General features: G+C 48.1%; 1 protein-coding gene across 6 annotated transcripts in view; it reads left to right on the top strand.

Annotated features, from left to right (window-relative positions):
- KCNN3 (potassium calcium-activated channel subfamily N member 3) overlaps positions 1-26,665 on the top strand; it is a 176,617-nt gene that overhangs the window by 79,186 nt on the left and 70,766 nt on the right. For all 6 annotated transcript variants that reach the window (XM_002685991.7, XM_005203798.5, XM_005203799.5 and 3 more), the window contains one exon: positions 22,033-22,451. In XM_002685991.7, coding sequence (XP_002686037.1) covers positions 22,033-22,451 — 419 coding nt within the window. The remainder of the gene's footprint in view (positions 1-22,032; positions 22,452-26,665) is intronic.

Below are 26,665 nucleotides of genomic sequence, written 5' to 3' on the forward strand. Positions count from 1 at the left end.
ATGGACAGAGGAGCCTGGTAGGCTGCAGTCCATGGGGTCTCACAGAGTTGGACACGACTGAAGCGACGCAGCAGCAGCAGCAGCATCCAGAATAAGTTAATATTGATTTGTTGTTTTCCTTTTTATTAAAAGTATTATTAATGATCTATTGAGAATTTGAGGCTTACAGTAATAACCATCATTAATGATAGTTCTTTTATGTGGTCTTTAACTTGCAAATAGGGTTCCCAAGCTTGGTGGCTTTCGTAGGCTGGATTGGGATCTGCCCCCTTAATCTCCCAACCATGCTCCCCATCCTCCCCCTTTGCTTTAATGTACAGAGAGGGAAATCCAGGTGCAAGCTTTTTTCATGTTAGTCTCTCTCCGAGGACATGTGCCCGAGAAACAGGGCCAGTGTTTCTGGCCCTGAGCCTTGGCCATGGGCAGGAAGAACCAGGCAGTTGCAAATTCAACACACCCCTCCCTTTGCAACTTGCCAACTTTTCGCTCACTGGTTTGCATGTCTGACACCTCACTTGGCACATGATTTATTACAGCTTTTAAATATCCCTTTCTTTCTGGATTGAACTGTCGATATCCATTTGGAATGGGAAGGCTGGCTTCTAAGTGTTTGTGGTGAGAATGTTTCTGGATGTGATGGTTTTAAGTTAGGGGCTTCCTGTTCTTAGTGCTGAACCAAGGATCATGGCCCAGGAACCACTCTTGATCTGGCTGGAAATCAAGGAGATGGGGAGGGACACCCCAGCAGCCTCCTGAGACCTGGCTAAAGGAGGGAGCACACGCAGAGAAAACCCTTTAGTCTTGCCAATACCTTTGAGGATAGAAAAACATCACACATCTACCTGGATCTCAGACAGGGGAAGATAGTTCCATCTCAACAGACTGGAAAGAGCTGCAGAATCCACACAGGACTTTCTCTCCTGGATGGATAGGTTGGATTCCATTTTGAAAGCACTTCCCTGGGGAGGGAGGGGAGGTTTTCTCTAACATAATGTCTGTCTCTCTTCTTCTGCAAGGTTTGACAGTCTCCCTAACCAAATTTCCTCTTGCTAGAGTTAAAGCCTCTTAGGGACCAGTTAAACTGGAGTAAAGGATGGCTATAACAAGCAAATTCCTTTTCCTTTTAGAGAGGACTCTGTCTCGTGGATATTACCTGAAGAAACTCATCAGTTTGTTATTACAATACCATTCTGGAATTATAACTGGGAAGGGCTGCAGAAATCCCTGTGAAAATCTTCCATGCTCTGTGTGGCGAGGGCAAGCCCTACCGGTTTCCTGTGGAACATTCTGGTCCCTATTGTTACCCTGTATTTATAGATCAGGCTCCACTAAGAGCCCATCGCCTTCTGTCGCTGGTTGAAAGGCTGTTTAATTCAATCCCAACTCAAGGAGGAGGATTTTCCGTGGTTGTAGGAGCTTGGCAGAGAGAGGGACACAGAGGGAGCAGAGCACCCTGGGGTGCTGCATGAGTCACCTGACCTCTGCAAAGGGACACCCATTAGCAACATCAGGGCCTTTTGTTTCCTTTCAAGATTCCCACAATGAGCGCCACCCATTTTTACCACAACGGTGGCCAGATTTATTCTCCAGCTCATCTGCCTCCACCCACTCTCAGTTCTGAAGCCTCAATGGTTTCACCCTCCACTGATCATGACACAGGTGCCATGCGCTATTCTGGCTTGGATTTTCTTGCAATCACGTTGTTTTCTGTGTTGTCCCTCTAGCTCAGTGGAAGGATGCATTTACGAACCAGATATCATCAGCAGGTTGGCAGGTGAGGTGATTTCTGAGGGGCTGGCAGGATGCCCCAAAGGGGTGCAGGTCAGCTCTTGGAGTTTGGTTCTTACCCCTGAATTTATGCAAACAGTAGAGAAGTTTTTTTAAAAAAATCCTCAATATCTTACCCATTCATTTGGCAGCAGAGGGATATAACAGTCAAAAAGCCTGGATACTTTAAGCCAAGGGAGTGGCATGGAGTCACTCTCGAGTTAGAGGGGGCTCAACTTATTTGTAACATTGACATCAGAGCCCCTGGATCCCTTTTGAGATTCCTTTCAAATGGGTGAGAGACCCTCAGTCTTCACCACAATGCATCTGGGTTTATGCTCATCCTATCTGCCTCCATTCATTCCCAATTCTCAGGGCTTTTACTGCTTTTGTTTTTAACCAAGCTTGGGGTAGTTGTTTAACCATCATTGTGGGGCTTCTGGAAATACCAGCTCACAGCTGGGGAGGGTAGTAGCATCATCCGCTCAACCCACAGGCAGTCTTGTGTTGAGCCCATTCTGTGCACAGATATGATCCCTACCCTGCAAGGACTCTCAGCTTAGAGGAAGGATCATTAAAAAAAAAATTAGTAAAGTACACATGGGCTTCCCAGGTGGCTCAGGGGTAAGGAATCTGCCTGCCAATGCAGAAGACTCGGGTTGACTCCCTGGGTGGGGAAGATTCCTTAGAGAAGGAAATGACAACCCACTCCAGTAGTCTTGCCTGGGAAATCCCATGGACAGAGGAGCCTGGCGGGCTACAGTTCATGGGATCGCCAAAAGTTGGACACAACTTAGCAGCTAAACAAATAAAAAAATACACATGGCTTAAAGTCTGCCATCCCACCACTTCTAAGAGAACAGTTCAGTAGTGTTTTAAGTGCATTCGCATTGGTGTGCCGCCAGACTCCTGAGTGCTCTTCGTCTTGCAGAACGGAAACTCTGTACCCACTGAACAGGACCTCCCCCCTCCACCACTAGCCCCTGGAAACCACCATCCTACTTTTAGTCTGTATGAATTTCACTATTCTGGAATTGTACAGTATTTATCTTTTTACAACTGGCTTATTTCACTTAGCATAATGTCCTCAAATTGCATCCATGTTGTAGCATATATCAAAATTTCCTTCCTTTTCAAGGCTGAATAATATTCCACTGTATAATATGTTGCTTGTCTATAGACACTCTTGGTTATGATGAACAATGCTGCTACGAACATGGGTGTGCAAATACTTCTGTGAGACCTTGCTTTGAAGAGCAAGCATTCTTAACCTGGAGCTCATAAACTCCCAGAGACTATCTGCAAAATTTGATGTGTAAATGCATCTTGTTCTGGGAAAGGCAACTCCATAGCTGTCATCAGGTTTACAGTGGGGTTAAGATGTCAAAAGGGTTCAATCTAGAAGGGAACAAGAGCACCCCCTGCTTCAAAAACCCCTGAGCTCACAATATACCAGATCACTTTGCCACTCACCTGAAATCACTTTACTCTACACCTGAATCACTTTGCTATACGTCTGCGGAGAAGGCAATGGCACCCCACTCCAGTACTCTTGCCTGGACAATCCCATGGACGGAGGAGCCTGGTAGGCTGCAGTTCATGGGGTCGTGAAGAGTTGGACACAACTGAGCGACTTCACTTTCACTTTTCACTTTCATGCATTGGAGAAGGAAATGGCAACCCACTCCAGTGTTCTTGCCTGGAGAATCCCAGGGACGGGGGAGCCTGGTGGGCTGCCGTCTATGGGGTCGCACAGAGTCAAACATGACTGAAGTGACTTAGCGTAGCGTAGCATATACGTCTGAATTTCTTTGCTATACACATGAAACTAATACAATATTATAAACCAAATATACTTCAATAAAAATACATATTAAAAAAAGCTTTAAAAATCCCTTGCGCTCTCTAGAAGTAGGTACAGGAGTGCAGGAGCGAGTCGTCCACATCTAGCATGTGCTGTGCCATTTCCTACCTGAGCGAACCTTGGCAGCTCATTTGACTTCTTGGAGCCTTAGTCTTAGAATCTGTAAAAGAGGAATAATGACAACAGCCTCCAGAAATTGTTAGATAGTTAGATGAACATAGTGCAGCGGTTACAAGCATGGAGTGATAGGCTGAGTTGTTGTTGTTGAGTCTCTACATCGTGTCAGACTCTCTGTGACCCCATGGACTGCAGCGCACCAGGCTCCCCTGTCCTCCACTATCTCCCAGTGTTTGCTCAAACTCATGTCCATTGAGTCAGTGATGCTATGTAACCGTCTCTTCCTCTGCTGCCCCCTTCTCCTTTTGCCTTCAGTCTTTCCCAGCATCGGGGTCTTTTCCAATGAGTTGGCTCTTTGCATCAGGTGGCCAAAGTGTTGGAGCTTCAGCTTCCGCAGCAGTCCTTCTGTTAGGTAGTTAGAATAGGAAAAAGGAGTCCAGAATGGCGGTGGCTAAAAGGCAGGGAAGGGAAAAGCCCACGGAAATAGAACAAAGGAAGGTCTGGAGACTGTGGTGAGGCCCTCAGGTAAAACAAACAGCACTCCTGGCTAGCCCAGTTTACACAGGGCAGGCCCAGGGGGAGGAGGAAAAAACATATAAAAAGAGGAGCCAAAGTTGGGCTGGGGGGCCTCTCTTCTCTTTGAGTGTTTTGCGTCAGCATGCCCTCAGCCTCGAGGATGTATTTTCCTTTACTTTCAAAATAAAACTGAGCTGTAACATGGAGCTGTAACACTGGTCAGTCCAAGGACTGTAACACTGGTCTGTCGCTTCAAATTTTTTTGTGACGAGACAGAACCGAGGAAGTGACAACCTCCCCTGACACTTTCAGTGAATATTCAGGCTTGATTTCCTTTAGGATTGACTGGTTTGATCTCTTTTAGGACTGACTGGTTTGATCTCCTTGATAGGTTGAATAATGGTTCCCTAAAATATCCAGGCCATAGTCCCTGGAATCGGTGTTTTTTTTGCCATGTATTACCTTACATGGCAAAAGGGACTTTGCAGATGTGATCAAATTTGGGATCTTAAGATGAGGCGATAACCCCAGATTTTCTTTTGGAATACTAAATATATATAAAATCACAAGTGTGTTTATAAAAGAGAGGCAGAGGGAAATTTGACTACAGAAGAGGAAGTGACAACTGAAGCCAGAGGTTGGAGACCTGGAGGGAAGAATCTGTGAGATGCAAAGAAATGGGCTCTCCCCTAGGGCCCCCAAAAGGAGCCAGCCTTGCTCAATGACCTTGACTTTCATCCACTGAGACTGATTTCAGACTTCTGGCTTCCAGAACCGGAAGAGAATAAATTTGTGTTGTTTTAAAGTCACTAACTTTGTGGTAATTTGTTACAGTGGCAATAAAAACTAGTATGTATGGACTCTGGAGCCAGACTGTGTGAGTCCCTCCAAGCTTCACCATTTCCCAGCTATGTGACCTTAGGCTGATCTCTTTGATTTCGGATGGTAGCTTGCAAAACCTTAGTTCCCTGGGAGGAAATTGAACTCCTGTCACCTGGGTAGCAACAAGGAATTCTGTCTTCTAGACCATGGGGGCTGTTGACTAGAATCTAAATCCCCAGTCCTTGTCTACCTTGAAAGGAAGAATAAGACAAGAAGAATGTATAGGGGAAAGAAAAGCCTATATTAGGAAAGCAGAGTATATACAGAAAGACCATGAGGGAACTCAAAGAGAGAGTCATGAGAGTCACCCCTTTGTGAAGTTTAAATCCTTTATAAGGGACAGTCTTCCAGGTCTTTGTCTTCTCCTTGGCCAATGGTCTTCTGTTGACCCCGTGGCTACTCTGGCTCAGGATACTCCCTAGGTGTACACACACCCCTCCATCAAGATGGGTTTCATTCCAATGGCATCTGGGAGGGACAGTGGCAAGACTTACTATGGTTTGGCATGCCCTGCCTTTTTGACCCTGTGAAATCTATTTGTGCATGTATAGTGTCTCCCTTGCCCTAAGGATGGGAAATATGTGACCTCTTGATCTCTTAACAGAGTTTAGCCCTTCTCTGTTCCTGCCATAAAAGTGTCCAGTGTCCGGTTATCCACCCTATTCCTGTTGTTGTTTCTTATATCGAAGTGCAGATCTCAAAATGTAGACAGCAGTCTGGTCATAAATATGTAGCCCGGAGCCCATCTGTCTCTTGCCTCAGGAAATGTAGACAGGGGGCTGGTAGTAAATGTCCAGCCTGGAGCCCATCTTTTTCTCGCCCCCGGAAGTGTGAACAGGAGGCCAGTTGTAAATGTCTAGCCTGGAGCCCATCTACTTCCCTCCTCAACTTAATCTCATCAGGCCTCAACTTCCTCATCTTTGCATGGGGATAATAATAGGGCTCACCACATAGGGTTGTTATGAGGCTAAAGGAAGTCAATACTGTATAGCATTGAGAACAGTGCTTGGAGCCTGGTAAGTAACGTACATGCATTTGTTAAATAAAATACCTACAAAGCCTGTAGGTGCCCCTGGCTGACAGGTCATCTGACAGTGCCGACTGACACCGGTTTGGCGGGTTTGGTGTGCTCTGCAGAGCCCATTGAAGAAAACCAGGGAGTGTGTGGTGCCTTTCGGAAAGACCGTCAGCCGTTTTGGTTCACGGACAGCATGGATGCCTGCAGGGTGAACGAGAGTTCTCTGCTATAGTGACGGCCCCACACACTGTCTTCCTTGAAGCATTAATAGTTGTTCCTCTAATAGCTGGTCAAATAAGTTGGAGAAACAGCATTTCAAGGCTGACTGGCTTTCTTTTCTTTGGAAATTCTTGAACATTTAATATTCAGATGAACCCAGTGAATCTCCATGAGGCATTTCCCAAACATGGGCCACTGGACCCCTTTTCATGGCACTTCCTACAGAACTAGGGTCTTACAGAACTCATTTCAGATCAAGTCTAGAAGCCTGGGGCTGCCATAGAAGGTGAGAGAGCGGAAGACAGACAACCTGAGATGGAGTATCAGGTCCTATTTGCCTGACCTCAGAACAATCTAGAAAATATAGGTGCTGCTGTAGCTGTACAGACATACACCAGATGTCAGAAAGTATTACAGACAGACCCACTCCTGTCACTTTCAGGGCCTGGGGCTAGCCTTGAATGGGGGCACCCATTCACCTAGCACCCCATCCCTAGCATGTCCCCTCCCCCTACTCCCTGGACTCATCAGTACCCTAAGGACTCATGTAGACACCTTAGCACTCAGGTCCAGGCTCCATCCCACCCCGCTCTCAACTGCCCCTTGGCTACCTCTCAGGCCTCAGGCCACATCTATAAGCAGCTGTGGCCTGCCTGCCAGAGGGCAGATGGGGAAAGAGGCAGTGGGGGCCCTAGAAGCCAGCTCAGAGAGAGAATTCAGATGCCTGGACATCTGAAGTGTGGTTGACAAGGTGGGGGTAGATGGGGCACTTGGCATCTGTGGGTTCCTGTCTCCGTGGGATGCGGTGTGACCAGAGGAGGCATGGGCTATGCCCTCTCTTTGGGGTGGCCTGGAGCAGGAGCCAGCGGGAGTCTAGGTACAGGGCGACAGGTGTGGGCACCGACATGGCAGTGTCACAAGGTCTGAGCTGCAGGTAGGGCTCTTCCTCTGCTCCCGTCACCAAGCTGAGCCCCTCCATAGCCTTGTCCTTGGTGATGTCTGGTGACTTCTGAGCTCCCAGCTGGGCAGACACTTGCATCCTAATCTGTGCTGTAACCCAGGGGGCCCATCTCTGCACCTGGCACCCTGTGGGCACATCCCCAGTGACTCTGTCATGAGCAGTCACCCATGGCCCCTACCCGCCATAAGTGGAGGAAAAACAGTGTAGCTCAATTTACACTATGAATTGTGGGCGGAGGGCCACTTCTTCTCACAGGAAGCCCGGGCCTCTGCCCACGGTGGGCGCTCAGGGCAGGCTGCTGACTAACAAGGCTTTCAAGGCCTGCAATGTTAACGTGCCTAAGAGGTGGGCCTTGAGATAAGTGCCTTTGCTAATTTTTGTACATGAGAAATATTTTTCACAGGGTGGTTTAGTCAGAAGAGCTATGGAACAGGTAATGAAATTGGCCTTGTATTAACACTGTTCAGTAGGTCTTGTTCACAGTGTCCTAGTAGGGTGGGAGGTTCCTAGGGGCCTCGAAGCTCTATGCGGAAAATTACAAAGCAGCCAAGGCTCAGGGATTGTTGTCCCTCCAAGAATGGCCATGCTTAAAACATCCCTACTAGGCTCAACTAGTGGCTTCCCCCAGGCCAGTTCTTTTTAAGAAAACACTTTATTGGGTTTTCAAAATTACCAAAGCTTGTTTTAACACAGAAGAATGTTATAATTATTAAAGGGAAAAAAGATCAATAGTTTCCCTGACTCCCACCCCCTTACCTCCTCGGAGGTGCTGGCGTTAACAATTAGGCAATTAATTAGTGGGCTTTTACCATGTTTTCGTGTGTGTCTCCATATACAAAAATATATCAATATGTATAAAAGAATAGAATATAGGGGGATTTTTGTTTTCATATGTTGGTGTTCGCTTTTTTTTTTTAAAAAGAGGAATCACATTCACCCATTATGCTGCAATTTTCTCTTTTGACTTAATATCACAAATGTTTTCTAAGTCCATACAAATAGATCTACTTCATTAAAAAAAAAAAAAAAACACAGCTACATAATGTTCCACAGTGTGAGTATAATAATTCATTCAGCTGTTTCTCTGTTGTGTATTCAGGCCGTTTCCAGGTTTGGTTTTTAATTATTAGTAGGTCTAATAGCAGTTCTTATTAGCAGTTTTCTTATAAATATTCTTTAGTTTCTCTATCTTGCACATATGTTGCAAAAGACTATTTTACCATGGGAGAATTATAGAAATGGTGGGCAGTGAAAATGGTTTTCTTTACCATCACACTGATAAGAGCTTTGAAACCTTAACTTGTCACACTTTCAGAGTATTTGCCCCCAATCACACTTTCATTTGGACAGCCTGCATCTCCTGAGCTCTGTGCGTGGCCCGGGGGTGGCGCAGTGCCCAAGAAGACAGTCTGTCCTCAAAGAGCCATGTGTCGGGATAAGTGCAGTGTAGACAGGCAGATAGACCAGAGCATCTGTGATGCAGCTCGCCGGGAGGGCTAGAGGATTAACAGAAGACACTGTGGGCTCTGGGTTCAAATCCTGCCACTACCACTCACTTGATATTGTGGTCTTGGGGAAGTTGGCTCATCTGTAAACCAGGGAAGATAGTAGGACTTTCTTATTTATTTATGGTGGCCCTGGGTCTTTGTTGCTGTGCTCGGGCTTTCTCTGCTTGCAGTGAGCGGGGGCTACTCTCTAGTTGCGGTGCATGGACTTACTGCAGTGGCTTCTCTGATCGCAAAGCACAGGCTCTAGGCATGCTGGTTTCAGTAGATGCCCCACAGCAAGTGAAATCTTCTAGGACCAGGGATCGAAGCCGTGTCTCCTGCATTGGCAGGCAGATTCTTAACCACTGGACCAGTGGGGAAGTCTCAGACTTTTCTCATGGGGCTGTTGTGAAGACAAAGAGGGTTAATGTAAAGAAAAGTACTTTGGACCAAGCCAGCAAGTCAGAAGCTCTGAGGGACTGCAGTTACTGTTTGCAGCAGCCTGCCTCTCTGTGGGGAGACTGGGAAAGCTCCTGTGAGGGTGGACATTTCAGTTGATTTTGGAGATGAGCTGAAGGGTATTTTTGTCTGTTGGGGAAAACAAGCACTCCCCACCCACCACCAACACCTGGTCCTGACCTGGTTCTTCTGCACCCCAGGTGGTTGAAAGATTCAGAAACCTCTTCATTTTTAGTTTCAAAAACGCCCTCTGGGCCAGGGTTAGAGAGTTTAATCCCCAGTGGTAAACAAGTTTGTGTTACAATGGAGCTGGGTCTGGCAGCCCCAGTGATCATGCCGTTACCCCGAAAACATTCAGCAGGATCGATTCATGTGTCAAAACGAAATGGAAACTTATCAGAAACTTCCTGTTGAGAAAACGATTCTTCTTACCCCAGACTTAGCAGATATTCAGAAACCTTCTAACTCCCCAATCTGCTAAGGCAGGTAGAGACCCAGAAATACCCTCCAGCCTGGTCTGAGTGGGCAAGTACCTGGGGCTGGCCCCCCTCACATAGCCCAGAACCAGGATATAGTGGTTAAGATTACAGCCTTTGGAACCTGTCTTCCTGGCTCTAGAGCCTATGTATGCATGCTCTTTATTAACTGTATGCGTGCATGCTCAGTTGCTTAGGTTGTATCCAACTCTTTGCAGACCCTATGGACTGTAGCCTGCTGGGCTCCTCGGTCCTCTTGCCGGGGGATTTCCAGGCAAGAATACTGAGTGGGTTGCCATGCTCTCCTCCAGGGGATCTTCCCCACCCAGAGAGTGAACCCACATCTCCTGTGTCTCCTACATTGCAGGCAGATTCTTTACCCACTGAATCACCCAGGAAGCCCCTATTAACTGTTTGGCCTTCAACAAATTAGTTAATCTCTTTTAGCCTCAATTTCCCTTTCTGTGTAATCGGAATAGTAATACCTATCCCAGAGCCCTAACAAAGACTCAGGCATGATCTGAGTGAGATCGTGCCTGTAAAACATACAGCATAGGGCCTGGTACACAATGAGGCTGCAAGATCTGATGTCTGGTATTATGGTTGTCGACGGAGATGGCCACCCTGCCTCTCTCCACCTCCCCTGAAATTGGGGCTAGCATGCCAGACCTTCTGACCATCCTTCCCAGATGCTATTTGAGAACTGGTTCTGTGATGGCATAGGGCACATGGACTGGGAGATTCCCAAGGGATGCACCTAACGCTGCCTGGGGTTGGGAAGAGGCCAGCTAAGATGTGTGGAAAAGAGAGATGCTTGATCTGGGCTTTCGAGAATGAGAAAGAAGGAGTTCTTTGGCGATCCAGTGAAGACTCTGTGCTCCCAATACCAGGGGCCTGGGTTCTATCCCTGGTCAGGGAACTAGATCCCACATGCTGTAACTAACAGTTCGCATTCCACGACTGAAGACTCCACATGCTGCAACTAAAAAAAAAAAAAGCTCCTGCACGGGTCACAGTGAAGATTGGAGATCCCACGTGTGGCAACTAAGACCCGGTGCAGCCAAATAAATATTTTTTTAAGTTATATTTTAAAAAGAATGAGAAGGAGCTCCCTAGTGAAGAGGTTGAGAAGAAGGAACAGCTTGTACAGAACTTCCAGGAACAGAAGTTTGAAGATCATGAGTAACTTGGTTTGGCTGGAATGAGATGTGGGTTTGGGGGGGGCAACACCTGGGACCATGTGGGGAAGGGCCCTTTTGCCAAGTACAACTGGGAGGTTGAACTTGATTCTGAATACTCTGGGGAGCCATTGAAAGACTCCAAGAAGAGAAATAACACACTTTGGTTTGCATTTTAAACCATTTGCTCTGGTAGTAGGGTGGAGGATGGATGGGGTAGGCCATGGTCAATCTAACCCAAGCATTATCTAGGGTCATCTTGTCCTTACTGCTTCTAATTGAATTGGACATGAACTCCCACCCCAAACAAGGAGGGGACCAGTGTTTCTCCATAGGTCTCTGGGGATTCTTGGGAACTTTCATTTCTCTTACCAGCTCCTTTGATGCCACACTCCTGGCTTCTGCTGAATTTTTCAGTTCCATCCTGCACATAGTGACCCCTGTAGGCACTGAGTCACCTCCTGGTCGGTCCCTTCATTCCTACAGGACCCATGATCAAGGTCAGATGTCTCTTTGGGTAGGGGGGAAGGGGGAGGGTCTGATGCTGCTGGTGGCACAAACCCCATGGCATTGAACTTTGCATAGTGTTGTATTGGGAAGTCTCATGACTGTTCCTGCTTCAGGGGGGAGTGGTCAGCGGCAGCTGCTGCTCAGCACACTCTGCTCTCCCTGCTGGGCTCAGGACTGGCTGCCAGGAAATGAACACAATTGTCTTACTTCCACAGAGACCAGTGTGGACTGCTAATCACAGTGTGGGTTTCCCAAGGTGGTGCAGACCTAGCCTGTTTTCATTGTGTATTGATCCTGTGGTCAGTGAAGGTTCTTGTGAGAAATGACTATTTCAAACAGTGAGCCTGAGTTTTCTTTAGAATAAAATCAACTAAAGCCCAAACTGCTAGTCCCCAACACAGAGGGTCCTGCTTGGTGGATGGGCAGGTGAAAGGCACATGGAATGCAGGGCCCTGGGCAGTTGATTTAACCTTACCGGGTTAGTCTCTCCATCTGTAAAATGGGCATGATATTACTTCTTTACAGAAAGATCGTGAAGTTGCAATGAGGTAGTGTGTGCAAAATCACTTGACTTGTCCTGTGGTTGGGCTTTAGGGTAATTTGGACACATGAGGACACTACTGTGAACTGAATTGTGTCCCCCCAAAATGCATATGTTGAAGCCGTAACCCCCAATGTAACTATATTTGGGGAAAGGGTCTTCAGGAGGAATAACAGTAGCCTGATCATATAGGACTGTGGCCTTATAAGAAGGAGATCTCTCTCTTGCACACACTCTCTCTGCCATGTGAGAACACAATGAGAAGGAGACTGTCTACAAGCCAGGAAGAGAGCCCTCACCAGAACCCAGCTATGCTGACTACTTGGATCTCAGACTTCCGGCCCCCAGAACTATGAGAAATGGACAGTTCTGTTGCTTAAGCCATCCAGTCTGTGGCACTTTATTATGGCGGCCCAAGCTGACTGGATGAAAGAAGACTGAAACAACTCAGTGGATCTGGGGAAAATTCCATGCCTGTGCATCTATCATCTCTTGCAGTAGACCCAAAGCACCTTGATATCCAGTATCACACGTTATTCCTCATTGTAACTGGAGGCCAACTGGTCCAGCCAAAGGTTTTCCAACTGAAGTGTTCTATGGAGGGGTGTGGGCCACCACACAGAGCTAGGTGGAGGAAGAGGTGAATGAGTTGGCTTTGAATGCTCTTTCCTACCCTTTCAGCCAGAAGAGTTGTGAGTTTATCTGTTTCCCATATTGGGCTTTTATGAAAAATCTTATTAGAAAAAAGCAGCTCCACAGCTAGGAGAAGAGGGGAAACCACAAATTGGATCCAACCCTTCATGTTACAGATGAAGAATTTGAGGACCAGAGAGGGAAAGGGCCTTGCCCATGCACAGATGGTCAGTGGCAGAACACTCTATCCCCAGTGGTGCTATGGTCAGGTACCATTCTTGTTAACAATTCTTGTTATGTGAGTGAAAAACACTGGCTTTCTCAAACGCTATAATTTGGCTTTCACTGTCTAAGAAATGGGGATAAGAAAGGGCTTATAGGGGACTTCTCTGGTGGCTTAGTGGTTAAGAATCCACCTTGCATGCAGGGGATGCAAGTTCGGTCCCTGGTTGGGGAACCAAGATCCCACATGCATGCATGCTGAGTCGCTTCAGTCACATCCAACTCTTTGTGACTGTATGGATTATAGCCTGTCAGGCTCCTCTGTCCATAGGATTCTCCAGGCAAGAATACTGGAGTGGGTTACCATGCCCTCCTCCAGGGAATCTTCCTGACCCACGTCTTCTGTGTCTCCTGCCTTGCAGGCTGATTCTTTACCACTAGACCCACCTGGGAAGCCTAAGATTCCACATGTGGTAGAGAAAGTAAGCCTGTGCGCCACAATTAGAGAGTCTGTGAAGTGAAAAGTGAAAGTCATTCAGTCGTGTCTGACTCTTTGCAACCACATGAACTGTAGCCCGCCAGGCTCCTCTGTCCATGGGATTCTCCAGGCCACAATACTGGAGTGGGTAGTTGTTCCCTTCTCCAGGGGATCTTCCCAACCCAGGGATTGAACCCAGGTCTCCTGCATTGCAGGCGGATTCTTTACTGTCTGAGCCACCAGGAAAGTCCAAAAACACTAGAGTGGGTAGCCTATCCCTTTTCCAGGGGATCTTTCTGACCCAGGAATCGAACCAGGATCTCCCACATTGCAGGTGGATTCTTCAGTGCACCACAACAAAAGATCCCACGTGACACAAGATCCTGTGTGCCTCAACTAGGACCCAGTACAGCCGAATAAATAAAGATTTACAAAAGACAAGTATAATTACCAAAAAAAGAAGAAAAAGGCTCAAAAGTCCCTGTGGGGTCTCATGCCCACTGCAGGAGGCCAACGGTGAACTCTGCCAGGGATACGCAGGAGAACCCTGGCCAGGCCATAGAGTCACCAAAGGACATTACACATGAGCCAGTAAGTCACAGCAGTTTCTGAGGGAGAAGGTTTCTTCTTAGAAAGACACAGAGCTGGTGAGCATGGACCCTGACCCTCTGAGAGTCTTGGTGGTAGAATGATGGACTTTTGTGACAGGCCCCTCACTTGCTGACTTCTTTTCTACCTTCCCTTCTTTTCCTTCCTCCTTTTCTTCAGCCACTAAATTTATGTTAACCATTACTGCAAACCCAGGCGTTCATTTCATCACTGGCAATCAGTTCTTGTCCTTGGGGAAACCTAATTAGGTATTACAGGACTTTTGATGTCGTTTCCATGGAAACCTCCATAGTAATGGTGTACATGCAGAATATATGCTCCAGGGAGTTTGGAAAAAATACATATATATTATTACTGGTTTTTAAGAAAATCTTTAATTTTTTTCCTCTTGCTTTTTTCTTGCATATATATTTTTTAAATCATGGAAATTTTCCCTGGAGTTTTTCTCCCACAGAGAAAACAGTAGAGAACACAAAGGGCCTTTTCCATCTTCTCTCCTTTAATTAAAAAAAACTGATAGTTGTACAAGAATGAAAGTTTTTTGGATCGGTCCGAAAATGTCTAAGCAGGATCTCCCCTAACAGCTGAGAACATTTTGAGAAAAGATATTGCTTAAATAACTTGAAAGGCTTCAAGTCTTTCAAAATAGAATGGGGAAACGAGCAAATTCAGTGAATCTATTCCAGACGTATTTACACTAAAAAAATAAAAGGCGGGTTCCCTGATGCAGTCTCCTCTGTTAGGTTGATAGTGGGGGCTTCAGGACAGTCTCCTTGTCTCCCCGTCAAGACAGCCTGTTCCCAGCCCTGCAGCTAACACACGATGGGCTCCAGAGCTTGTACGTGAACCGACCTCTCCAGAGGTGACCAGATGGCCCTTCAGGGTTGACTCCCATGAGGAGCTAGTGAATCATATGATTGCTCTGTGAGAAACTCCAGTGAGGGAAGTGTGCAGACCTGGTCCAACTGAGGTGGGGATGCAGATGGAAGGTGAAGAGAGAGAGAGAGCTTGTTAAGCACTCTCATGCCACAGCTAAATTCAAAGGTTCTGGAGAACCCGTCAATTACTGAACTGTTTTCTTTGAAACCTCTAATTGACCACTCAAGGATGGAATGTCCACAGTGACCTCTTTGGTAGCTGCCAGCTGATCAATTTACCCCCCAAATTTGCCAAGAAGATTCACTGCTCCTAAGAGTCCCTGCAGTTTTTCTCTTCCACACCTGATAAATTCTGTTTTGCTTTTGTTCCTTGATTCAGTCTACCAGTTGACTTCCACACGTATGAGAAACATGTTGCATGCAAAATAGTTCAAATGCTTGCAAATTAATTTTTTAAATGCTTTGAGTTTTCTTTGATATATGAAATATGTGTCCCCTATGTGGTGTAGGGGTCAGGGAAGCTGGCATGGCCCTTGATCATGATCCCCTCTTCATCCAGTTGCCCAGTTATTGAGATAGACTGGCCAGCCCTGTCTGATTAACCATGCTGGCTGGGAGGGTGGGAGTGGAAGTTCCTTCTACGGGCTGTGGCCTGAGAAGCTGAAAGGGAAATGTTAGACATGGCAGGCACATCACCCAACGTGTAACATGTGTGTTAAGTGAAGGCGTGAGTTAGATTTGTTTATGTATTGGTTTTGTTGCATGACAAAGCACACCCCATATTAATGACTTAATAATCATGTAGTTCACTTTGGTGTGGGTCAGCAGTCGGGGCAGGGCTCAGCATGGTAGTTCTTCTGCTGGTCTCACCTGGGGTGAGCTTCTGTCATGCAGCTTGTCGAGGAAAGCCTCACTCTTACGTCTGGCAGCTGTGTTGGCATAGGTTGGAGTGACAGGAAATGTGGGGCCCAGTATTACAGCAAGCCCTGCTGCACTGACCTCCTTCAAAGGTCACATTCTGTGTCGTATTCTCTAAGACCCCGCTGCCAAAGGAAGGCAAATGGCCAGCTTCAGATTCAAGGGCTTGAGAAACGGACTGTACTTCTTGCTGGAAAGCAAAGCAAAGTCACACACGAAGAAGCAGATGAAAGGAATGGGAGGAATCAGTGGTATTGTGTTAGCACAACACCAGGTTTGTCTGATACAGGCCTTCGAAGCACTACTAAATCCCTGTCTTGCCCAAGAAGCTTTCCATGACAGTCCCTTATCGTGTCTCTTGTATGCTGGAGTTAACTGAGATCATGAGCTGATTCATGGGAATATGTCTGATTCATATTTATATCACCACAGTTTTCTCACCTAGTTGATTCTAAAAAGAATCTTAAAAGGATTGAGGTATAACTGACAAATAAAATTGTATATATTTAAAGTGTACAATGAGATGATTTGATATAGGTATACATTGTGAAATGATTACCACAGTCAAGTTAATTAACATCTACTACCTCACATTGTTACCTTTTTTTTTTTTTTTAAAGAACACTTAAGACCTGTTCTCTTAGCAAATTTCAAGTACTAGTTGGTTCTTCCTAATTATTTTATTGGATTGAGGTGAGTTGAATTGAATTGGTTCTCCTTTCTAATTACAAGCTCCTTGAAGGCAAGTTTGGAATTGCTCTGTCACATAAAATCTCCCTCCCATAGCTCTTGGAATTACACCAACTGGCTGAAAAATCCCACAGGCTCTTAGAACCAGTTAAGTGGCAGAGGATCAAGTCTGGAGCCAGCTTTGTTCAGGATAGTATCTGGTGTAAGAGCAGCACTTGCAGATGACCCCAGGTCCTGGCACCAAAGCATTCCGTTTTCAGGCTGGCCAAACCCCAAAGGAGTGGAATCACTGTCGGAGGCTAAGGAGGCAGTAAGACTCAGCAGTTTGGAGAACGTGGCATTCCTTCCCCACTCAGGAGAAACCTGGGCAAGGTCAGGAAGGAAGAGTGTTTGTCACAGAGCTGAGTCTTCTGCTCTGTGACAGCTCAGAGCAGACTTTCCCCCACTCCCCACAGGGCCCCGTGGCACCCCATGCCAGATCCTGTCCATGTCACATCAGAACTCTTCCAGAACTTATCAGGGCGACCATCAGACTACTTTAGAACTAGATCTGGGTGACTGAGACCTAACGAGAGGGGAGGACAGTCCTGTGCCAGAGTCACCTTCCCCTCTCTGGGCCAGCACTGCTCCAGTACTTTCTAAGGCTTGGAGATCACCTGGGACCCTTTATTCCAGATTGGACCACCCCCTGGGAATAGGAGGGTGTCCTTCTCATGGCATAGGATAACTCGTCAGGTACTCCATTAGTCACAGGCTTAGCAATGAGTTTCCTACATGAGTTTCCTTTCTGGGTGGTTAACAAGGGCCACTGTCCACCTGTCCTTTTCTTCACGTGACATAGTCATTCACTCACACACCTCTTTATTCAGTAAAATTCTATTGACTGTACCAGGACCATCCTGGCCCTTGGAGAAAGTTGAGATGAGCCAGGCATGAGTCCTGTCCCCAGGGAGCTCACATGCCTCGAGACCACACACGAGGTCTGCATAGAACAAGGGCTCTGAATAGAGCACAGAAGGACTTCCCTGGTGGTCCAGTGGTGAAGAGTCTGCCTGCCAATGCAGGGGACACGGGTTCGATCCCTCGCCTGGGAAGATTTCCACACGCTGCAGAGCCACAAAACCCACGTGCCACAACTAACTGCAGCCAGTGTGCCCAGAGCCTGTGCCCTGAAACAAGAGAAGCCACCACAATAAGCCTGCCCGCCACAATGAGAGTAGCCCTCACGTGCTGCAACTAGGGAAAAGCCTGTGTGACGACCCAGCACAGCCAAGAATAAATAATAAATTTTAAAAAAACAGGGCACAGAATAAGGGATCTTCAGAGTGGAAGGCACTTCAGGGCTCATCCAACCTATTCACCTATTCCTCAGAGGAGGAAATCAAACCCAAGATGGAGGAGTCTAATCATCCAGGGTCACACAGCCAACAGGAATTATTCATTCACTACACAAGAATTTACCCAACACCTATAGTGCTAAGAGCTGGGCTGGCACCAGAGATTCCACAGCAAACAAGGCAGCTATGACCCCCCCATCCCTTTTTGGGTCACAATTCGGGTTACATTTTGGGATCACCCAAGGAAACTTAAGAAAATTCCCAATGCCAGAGCCTCATGCCTAGAGTTTCAGATTTACTTGGTCTAGGGTGGGCCAGAATGTGGGTCTTTTAAATAAGCTTTCCAAGTGATTCTTGCAGACAGATCAAGAAACACTGCTCTGGGCGGTGGGTGGAGAGGTGGGAAAGAGATAGATAAAAACCAAGCTGTTGTTCAATAGCTAAGTTGCATCCAACTTTTTGCGACCCCGTGCACTACAGCATTCTAGGCTCCCCTGTCCTTCACTGTCTCTTGGAGTTTGCTCAGATTCCTGTCCATTAAGTTGGTGATGCTATCTAACCATCTTATCCTCTGCCGCCCCCTTCTCCTTTTGCCCTCAATCTTTCCCAGCATAAGGGTCTTTTCTAATGAGTTGGCTCTTGGCATCAGGTGGCCCAAGTATTGGAGCTTCAGCTTCAGTCCTTCCAATGAATATTCAGGGTTCCAAGTAAAGATGAATACGTAACTGAGACTTGTGACTTGTAAGGAATGAACAGGATGCTGAGTGAGGATGTGGCAGGATAGGGTACTGTTATCTGCTTGAGTCTGAAAGGAGGGAGGCTACACTTACAGAGCTGTGGTTCCAGGGGTCAGATGGGAGCAGGAACAAGGGTGTCCTCCTATGGGACAGCAAAGGAATCTTCTGGGCTGTACTGCCCACCCTGCTGACTGACAGACCCCTGCACTGGAGCCCTGTCTAGCAGAGGCTCTTGGTCTTCAGCCTGGACTATATCCCCATGGGCCCCCATACATACTGTCTCTCAGTGCCTCACAAGGATTAATAATCCCTCACATTTTGAGAGTACAGGTATCCCTTGATATCCACAGGGGATTGGTTCCAGTAAACTCTGTGGACACCAAAATCTGAGGAGCAAGCTCAGTAAACTCTGTAGACACCAAAATCCAAGTCCCTTATATAAAATGGTATAGAACCCTCAGCCCTCTGCATCCACAATTCCTCATCTGTGGATATCGATGGCCGACTGTAGTTCGTAAAGAACGTTCTCTTGTATTATCTGTATTACTGGATCCTAATGCTAATCCCAAGAGATGGACAGGGTCAAGGTTAATAGTCTTATGACAGAGTAATGGAAATAGGCATAGAGAAGTGAGGGGCTTGCCTACGATCACACAGCTAGTGTCTGGATGTGTGAGACTTCAGTCCAGCTCACCAGCCTCCAACTCCACTACTGCATGTTGTCCCCCTCCCCAACCTTGTGCCAGGAAACTGTAGCAGAAGCAGGTCATGTGGGAGGCAGGTGGGGACACCACCCTGGTGCCAGCCCCTTCTCATCAAGCCGGGCAGAACTGTCGACCTGCTGCCACTTGAACATGCCGTACACTCTCATTCTTCATCAGGGAATCCAAGGAACCTGCGACTCTGCCCAGAGTGAACCCCGTTACTATAGTAACCTGATGCCGTTCTTTCTTATAGGGCGGATGGTTTTCATTTTGTATTTGAAGAGTTTGGCCAGGCAGTCACGTTGCCATAGCTCAGCCTGTCGGTGGCAGTTAGGAGCAGAGGGAACCCTTTGAGCAGCCTCTAGGTCCCCCTAACCGATGGTGGAAAACTGTGTCTGGAAAAACCCCATCTCAGCTGCCCTGGGGAAGGAGGGGGAGTCTCAGCTGGTGCTGGGCTGGTCCTCTCTCCCGTTTAGAGATCATGCCTTTCCAATTACAGCTGCCTGGGCTGAGGTTGGCCCCTCAGCCCCTTGCTTCCATAGTACCTTCTGTTAATAGTTCCCCTCCATGGCCTCATCTCAGGAGCCATGCTCAGAGCTGTTTCACTGCATCTTGAATGCCCAGCCCCCAGCAGATAGAGGGCCTCCAGCGTGTGTTTGTTGAATGCATGAATGAATGACCTTTTGTAGTTTATGAAGCCCTTTTATACCCATTATCTCCTCTATTCCACATCATAGTTGTATGAGATCCCAGGGCAGGAGGCAGGGTAAATTATGGTCCAGCAAGGTGAGAGCGCATCTTGCACAGGCTGCCTCCCCTCCGTGAGCTCTCCTGCAGCTGCACCTGCCTCTTCACAGCCGGCTGAGTAGCCCAGTGCTTGCTCCTTGTGGCAGGGAAGATGGCACAGGCAGAACCTAAATGCAGGGCAGCCAGGAGACCCCTTACCCAAGTCATATGACTACACTGATTCACCTTGAATTTGTGTCACAGATCCCTTGATGGGCCCTTTTTACCCTCAGAGGTCCCAGGCATGGGTGTCACGGTTTTCTTTCCTGCATCCTCGGTTGTTAGGATGGCCTGTCAGGGTGGCAGTGAAGGAAGAAGAGAAAAGTACGTGGTGACTAACTTCAAAATACAGCAGTTTTTAACAAAATCACCACCACCACCAACAAAAGACAGCAGAAGGCTCCTTTGGCTCCAGCTGTAGAGGAAACAGCAGGACAGACAGAGGAAAGGGCCTCTACATCCCTAAACAACCTGTGAAGTGGAGCAAAGAGATGGGGGTTGGTGAGGAAGTCTCAGCTCAGCCTTTGACCAGCACGCTGACCCAACCTCTCTGTTACTCCCGTCATGCTGAAGGTTAAATCAAACTTTTCCAGGTTAAATCAAACTTCTGCCTCCCAACCCTGGCCCCAACATTCATTTCTTTCTAAGGCAGCTGAATTTCTTTCTGGCCACGAATCTTTCCCACGAGGGCTGCTCCTCTGGCCAGGCTATTCCAGTGCATGTGGAGCCGGGCTCGTGCTAAGCTGGGGGACCCTGCCCCTGCCCCCTACCTTATGGTCCAGCCCAAGCAGCCATGCGAAGAATTGCTCTGTGCGGCCCTGGAGCCGGCAATGTGTGGGGCTGTGTGATGGGCAAACCAGGACAGAGCAAGCTGGAGAGGCAAGGGCCCAGCACAGAGAGGGTATGGCATGGCATAAACACTTCCATCACTTCTCAGAACTGAGGTACATGCCTGTCCAGGAGGCCCCCATGTCCAACACAGGCCCCTGGTCTCAGGCCTCACCCTCTAAGAATCAGGACCTTCGAATGTCCAAACTGGATCTCAGAGCCTCTCATTTTGCAGCAGAGACTGGGGCCACGGAGGGGAAGGACATGAGGCCCCCTTGCATGGGGAACTCCACAGTGAGACCTCCTTGAGAATAAGCCAGGGCTTTCCTGGTGTGTGAACCAGCGCTGAGCCCAGGCTGGGCGCACAGCAGGCGCTCAGTGAAGGCTTGTTTCAGCTGCTTTGACCGTCTTCCCTGGTACGACAGCGAGAATCTCAGTGTTGTGGAAAGAAGGTGCGGGCTGAAAGGGAGCTTAGACATCCCTGAGCCCAACCCTCATTTCCAGAAAGAGACCCCATGGATTAATAATGCTAAAAATAGCAATAACTAATACTTACAGAGCTGGTGCTAGGCAGGATTCCCCACACTTCATATATACTAGCCCATTGCAGCTTCATGGCCACCTCTATGCAGCAGATATTACTCTCAGTGTCCCCAGAGGAGGGAACTGAGGCACAGAGAGGCTCAGTAACTGGCTCGAGGTCACAGAGCTAGTTAGTGTAGGGATCAGGATCCAGATCCAGACAGTTTGGCTCCAGGGCCCTCAGCACTAACACCCCGGCAGCGACTGAGAGCAGTGTGCCACCAGCAGACACTGTTCTCCCCGTGGGGAGAGGAGTCTGTGCTAGCCCCCATGAGTTCACTCACTGAGGAAACAGAACCTTTTCATCTCCACATCCCCCTCAGGGCTCAGCTCAGGGCCTGGCAGGGGCCCAGGGACCTGTGTTCAATATAGTGAGCTGGGTGTCTTCTTAGTCATGGCACAGCCGGTTTAGGGGCCCCTCAGAGCTGGAAGGAACCTTGGGGAGCAATTTACAGAAACAGAGGCCCAGAGATTGATGTGTCTTAGCCAGGTCTCCTGACTCCCCGTCCAGGGCTGTCTTCACCCAAGTGAGGTCTCCAAAGAGGTTCCCCGGGGTGCATCAGCTGCCCCGTCCTCCTTCACCCCCACTGTGTGCTTTCCTCCGGGCTGTGCTCACAGGCTTTCTGCTCCCACAGCTCTTCGTGATTGACAATGGTGCAGATGACTGGCGGATAGCCATGACCTATGAGCGCATCCTCTACATCAGCCTGGAGATGCTGGTGTGTGCCATCCACCCCATTCCTGGCGAGTACAAGTTCTTCTGGACGGCACGCCTGGCCTTCTCCTACACACCCTCGCGGGCAGAGGCCGACGTGGACATCATCCTGTCCATCCCCATGTTCCTGCGCCTGTACCTGATCGCCCGCGTCATGCTACTGCACAGCAAGCTCTTCACCGACGCCTCGTCCCGCAGCATTGGGGCCCTCAACAAGATCAATTTCAACACGCGCTTCGTCATGAAGACCCTCATGACCATCTGCCCAGGCACTGTGCTGCTAGTGTTCAGCATCTCACTGTGGATCATTGCTGCCTGGACCGTCCGTGTCTGTGAAAGGTATTCTGTGGGTCCGGTTCTGCACTCACCTGGGGCCTCCCAGCACACTGCTTATGCTAGGATGAGGGCAGGGGGAGGAGCAGGGAGGCCCAGATGTATGTGGTCTGATGGAAGAAGCAGGCATGTTACCCAAACACCTCAGGAGAAAATGGGAAAGGGGAGGACCAAGTTGGGGCTGAATATGAGCTGCAGCGTTGAAACACTGGAACCAAGGTAAGCTGGGAAAAATGCATATATAATCTGCCTCATTTCTTGTTCTTTGTAAACCAATATACCTCAAAGCATCCTGGGTATATCGTTACCCCTTTTGCACGTATAACTTTATAATTTCTGTGTTAACTCTCCCTCTTGGAGTTAAAGAATGCTCGCTAGCATTTTAAAGGCTCTGAGAAGTCCTGCAGTAATGAAACTAATTTAATTTTGTCAACTCCAGATTTTCTCAAGCATATTCACCCATAAGTCCTTTTCCTTGTACATTACTATTGATGCCTCACTACTCAAAAATTTGGTCCACAGACCCATTAGCATCACTGGGAACTTGTTAAAAAGAAGAATCTCAGGCCTCACACCAGAACTACTGAATAGAATTTTCACTTTAACAAATTCGCTTGTGATTTGTATGCTCCTTGACATTTAAGAAGTACTGCACAACCCACTCCAGTCTCTTGCCTGGAAAATCCCATGGATGGAGGAGCCTGGTAGGCTGCAGTCCATGGGGTCGCACAGAGTTGGACACGACTCAAGCGACTTAGCAGCAGCAGCAGCAGCAGCAGCACTGATGAACTGTACTTCGGGAACCATTGTTTAGGAGGCTGGTGGCGGGGCCATGACTCAGAAGTGACTGGTAGGAGAGGAGGGGGTCGTGGCCTAATAGAGATTGGGGGCTCTAGGGCATCATGCCAGCGCCTCAGAACTGCCATCGTTGAGGCTCAAGATTCGTCCATGGCTACCCCCTTCCACAGCCATTGCCAAGCTGCCCTTTCTGGCTCCTCTCCCTTTCAAGCTGGTTCTGGACATTCATTTTTCTCTGATTTTGTATGTGGAGTCTGAACATGAAGGTTAAAAACCTGGATTCTGCCCCTATGTAGCCATGAGAGCTTGAGCAAGTCACTTCACATGTCTGAGCCTCGGTGTCCTCATTTTAAAATAAGGATCACTTGAGATAGAAGGGAAGATCTATATTCACTTGAGAGAGGTAATTTTTAGTACGCTGGGAGGGCTGGTCATGCATCCTGTGTAATTTACTCAGATCCTGTAGTCATCCTTCATTCATCATCACTTAAAATTGTATTATCGAATATTCCATGCACCAGAGAAAACACGCAAGAGCATTCTGGAGGAGAGATGGTCTAAAAACATCTCAGGTATGCACTGAACCACATTTCCCACCTATTTTGAAAATATTCTGTATGCAGACAGTTCCTTCAGATGTTTGGTCAGCAGACACACAGTCAAACAAAGAGCCCATTCTGCTGCAGCTGGACAGGGACCCCTCCATACGGCAGGGTCAGTTTCTTAGAGCCAGTACCAAGCTGGGACACATTTCTTACATATAAAGCCCGAAGGACACACAATACCCATGTATTCAGAACCCCATCATTACTCAACAGCTGACATTATAACATCTGTTCTAAGTAGGACCATACCTCGCCAGGCTTCATGAACCTTCTCTGGTAAGCAGACACTCTTTCTACATTGCAGAAAGCATATGTTTGGGTTCCAAGCCCAAAGTCCTGTTAGTTGAGCAATATGGTGCCAGTCACTTTACCTCTCTGGGCCTCAGGTTTCTCATCTGCAAGCTGGAATTAATAATACCAACTTTTTAGGATTTGTTGTTGGAGCCAGATAACACATGTGAAATGTATACCATAATAGTGATAGTAACAATTAATAACAGAGATCTCTTGATAACTCTTGGGAATCTTGTGGCTGCTTTTTAATAATTAGAACAAGCCTGCTATAGGTTGACCTATGCTCTTCTTGTTTTCCTTTGTAATTGATCAAAGCTGAGTCTTCCAGCAACAATAATAATCGAATTTACATAGCCCTTTAAGGTGTTTGAAATCTTCCATGTTCTCAAAATGATCCTGTTTGGTGTGTATCATCACCTCATTGTCTCAGATGAGCAAATGTGGAACGAAGTACCAGCAAGTGAGTTCCATTGTTTATTGAACCTGTCAGAAGTATGGGTGATGATTTTTTATTGGAAGGTAAGCCTGCTTCAAAATGTGTAGCTTGCAAAGTACTCTGTTGCGCTGAATGACCCTCCATGGCCTCCACGCTGGGACTGGGTTGACCTGGCCCCATCAGCCCGTGGGCCTCTGTCTGCAGAGATGACTGACATGCCCAGCTGAAGCCCAAGGCAAAGGCACAGAGGAGCAATGAGCAAATCAAAGGTTCTCCTAAAGTTTCCCCTTCTCTTGTGAAAAGGCCCTTTGACCAGGAGGCATCTGCTTAGATCTCACATGAGGTATATTAAAACACATGTTGCTGTCACCCCTGTTTCTTGGGCACTTTCCCTGTGCCAGTTCTGTGTGAACTAATTCACCGGCAGCTCCATTTGCCCTCACAGGGGGCCTGTGAGAGTGCACTGTGGCTGTCCTCATTTTAGAGTGGAGGAAACTGATGTCAAGTGACTGGCCTGAGGAGCCAGGACACACAGAGCCAGAATTTGAACTTGCTTCTGACTCTGAACTTTATATTTGTCTCACCAGCCCAGGCCAAATGCTGCACTTACAAGGAAACTGTGGCCTAAACTCTCCTGGCGACGTTCCTGCTCCGAGCGCCTTAAAGCCACTGAGACTGATGCTTACATCCCAGTCTGGCTGTTTGGCCTGCCTCCGATGTCTGTGCTCTTAACCATTTTGTCACCCTGTTCTCGGGGCCACCTTCATGTTAATTTCCAACTTATCCGAGTGTAGGTAGTGGATGCTGTGGCGGGCCACCCAGGGGTCCCCTCCCCACCCAGGCTCTCATTCCCTCAGCTGGGGTTGTTGGCCATGGCAGAATTGCTCTGGATGAAGGGAGCTGCCTTAGCCAGGGTCAGGCCTCCTGCCCAGGGCAGCAAGCATCCAGCAACTTGTCAGTGTAGGAGTTTAAAGGCCCAGCCCCTCTGTCCCCTGCTGGATAGCTCTGCAGGGCCTTCCCGGTTTCCGGACTCCTGTGGGATCATGGGATCCTAGACCCTCTCCCCCTCCCCTGTCCTCCAGGCCCCATCCACCTTGATCCTGAACGCGGGCCCAGCAAACCTTCCACACTCACATCTCAGTGGCTTTCCTTAGGCATCTGACCTATGGAACTGTGAAAGCAAACACGAATAAGTATATTTTTTCCTAATCAGGCAAAGCACTGCTGTTACAAAGACCAAGCAATTTCTTTTAGAACCAAGCCCAAATGAGCATTGTCTTTCCTCAATGTCAAATAATAAGCAAGACTGGTAGAGACAGGAATTAGTCAGCCAGAGACTGGACAGAAACTGGAGGCAGGGGCTGCTGTGGAGGCCCGGAGCCTCGGCCAGGGTGGGAGGACAGTGTGGGCAAGATGGTCTCAATTGCTCTCAGCCTGATGGAATGACAATTCTGTCACCTGAGACAGCAGAGAGGGTAAAGGACTTGCCCAAGGTCACATAGCAGCGTGACAGGTTCTCGAAAAAACTCTCCTCTGCTGATACCCCGAGCGGGGCTGTTCACATTCCAGGTGGGTTTCATCAGCCCGGGTGCATCTCTAGCTGTGTACATACACTTCTGAAGTTGCTATGGAAATCCCTCCTCAGCAAGCCTCATTTGAAAAGACATTTCTCATAGCTGGGGTTGGCTTTTATGTGACAATAAAGGTTTTTCACATTTCCTCCTCCCAAGGAGGGAGAGGGAATTGGTAATTACCCAGAACAGCCTGCTATCAGGAGGGCAGTGCCTGGTTGCTGGGAGGGCAGCGTCAACAGCAGGCTTGTTTTCCCTGGACCCCGCCGAGGCATTACATCATGGGTTCCGAGCCCTGACAGTTGTGGCACTCGGCATTCTCTGGGATTCTCCTGGCCGTGTGCCTGCCTCCCACAGGCCTCCCAGAGCCCATCCGAGGAACCTCCTCATTAAGCACTGTCACACGCCGAGCAGCCTAGCTGGTGGAGAGACCGTCGGAGGCCCCAGGCCTAAAGGCCACCAGGAGGGGCAGGGGGCTTCATTTTCAGGGGGCACACCCCAAAAGAAGTCTACCAG

Source organism: Bos taurus, chromosome 3 (genome assembly GCF_002263795.3).
Source record: "Bos taurus isolate L1 Dominette 01449 registration number 42190680 breed Hereford chromosome 3, ARS-UCD2.0, whole genome shotgun sequence".
NCBI lineage: Eukaryota > Metazoa > Chordata > Mammalia > Artiodactyla > Bovidae > Bos > Bos taurus.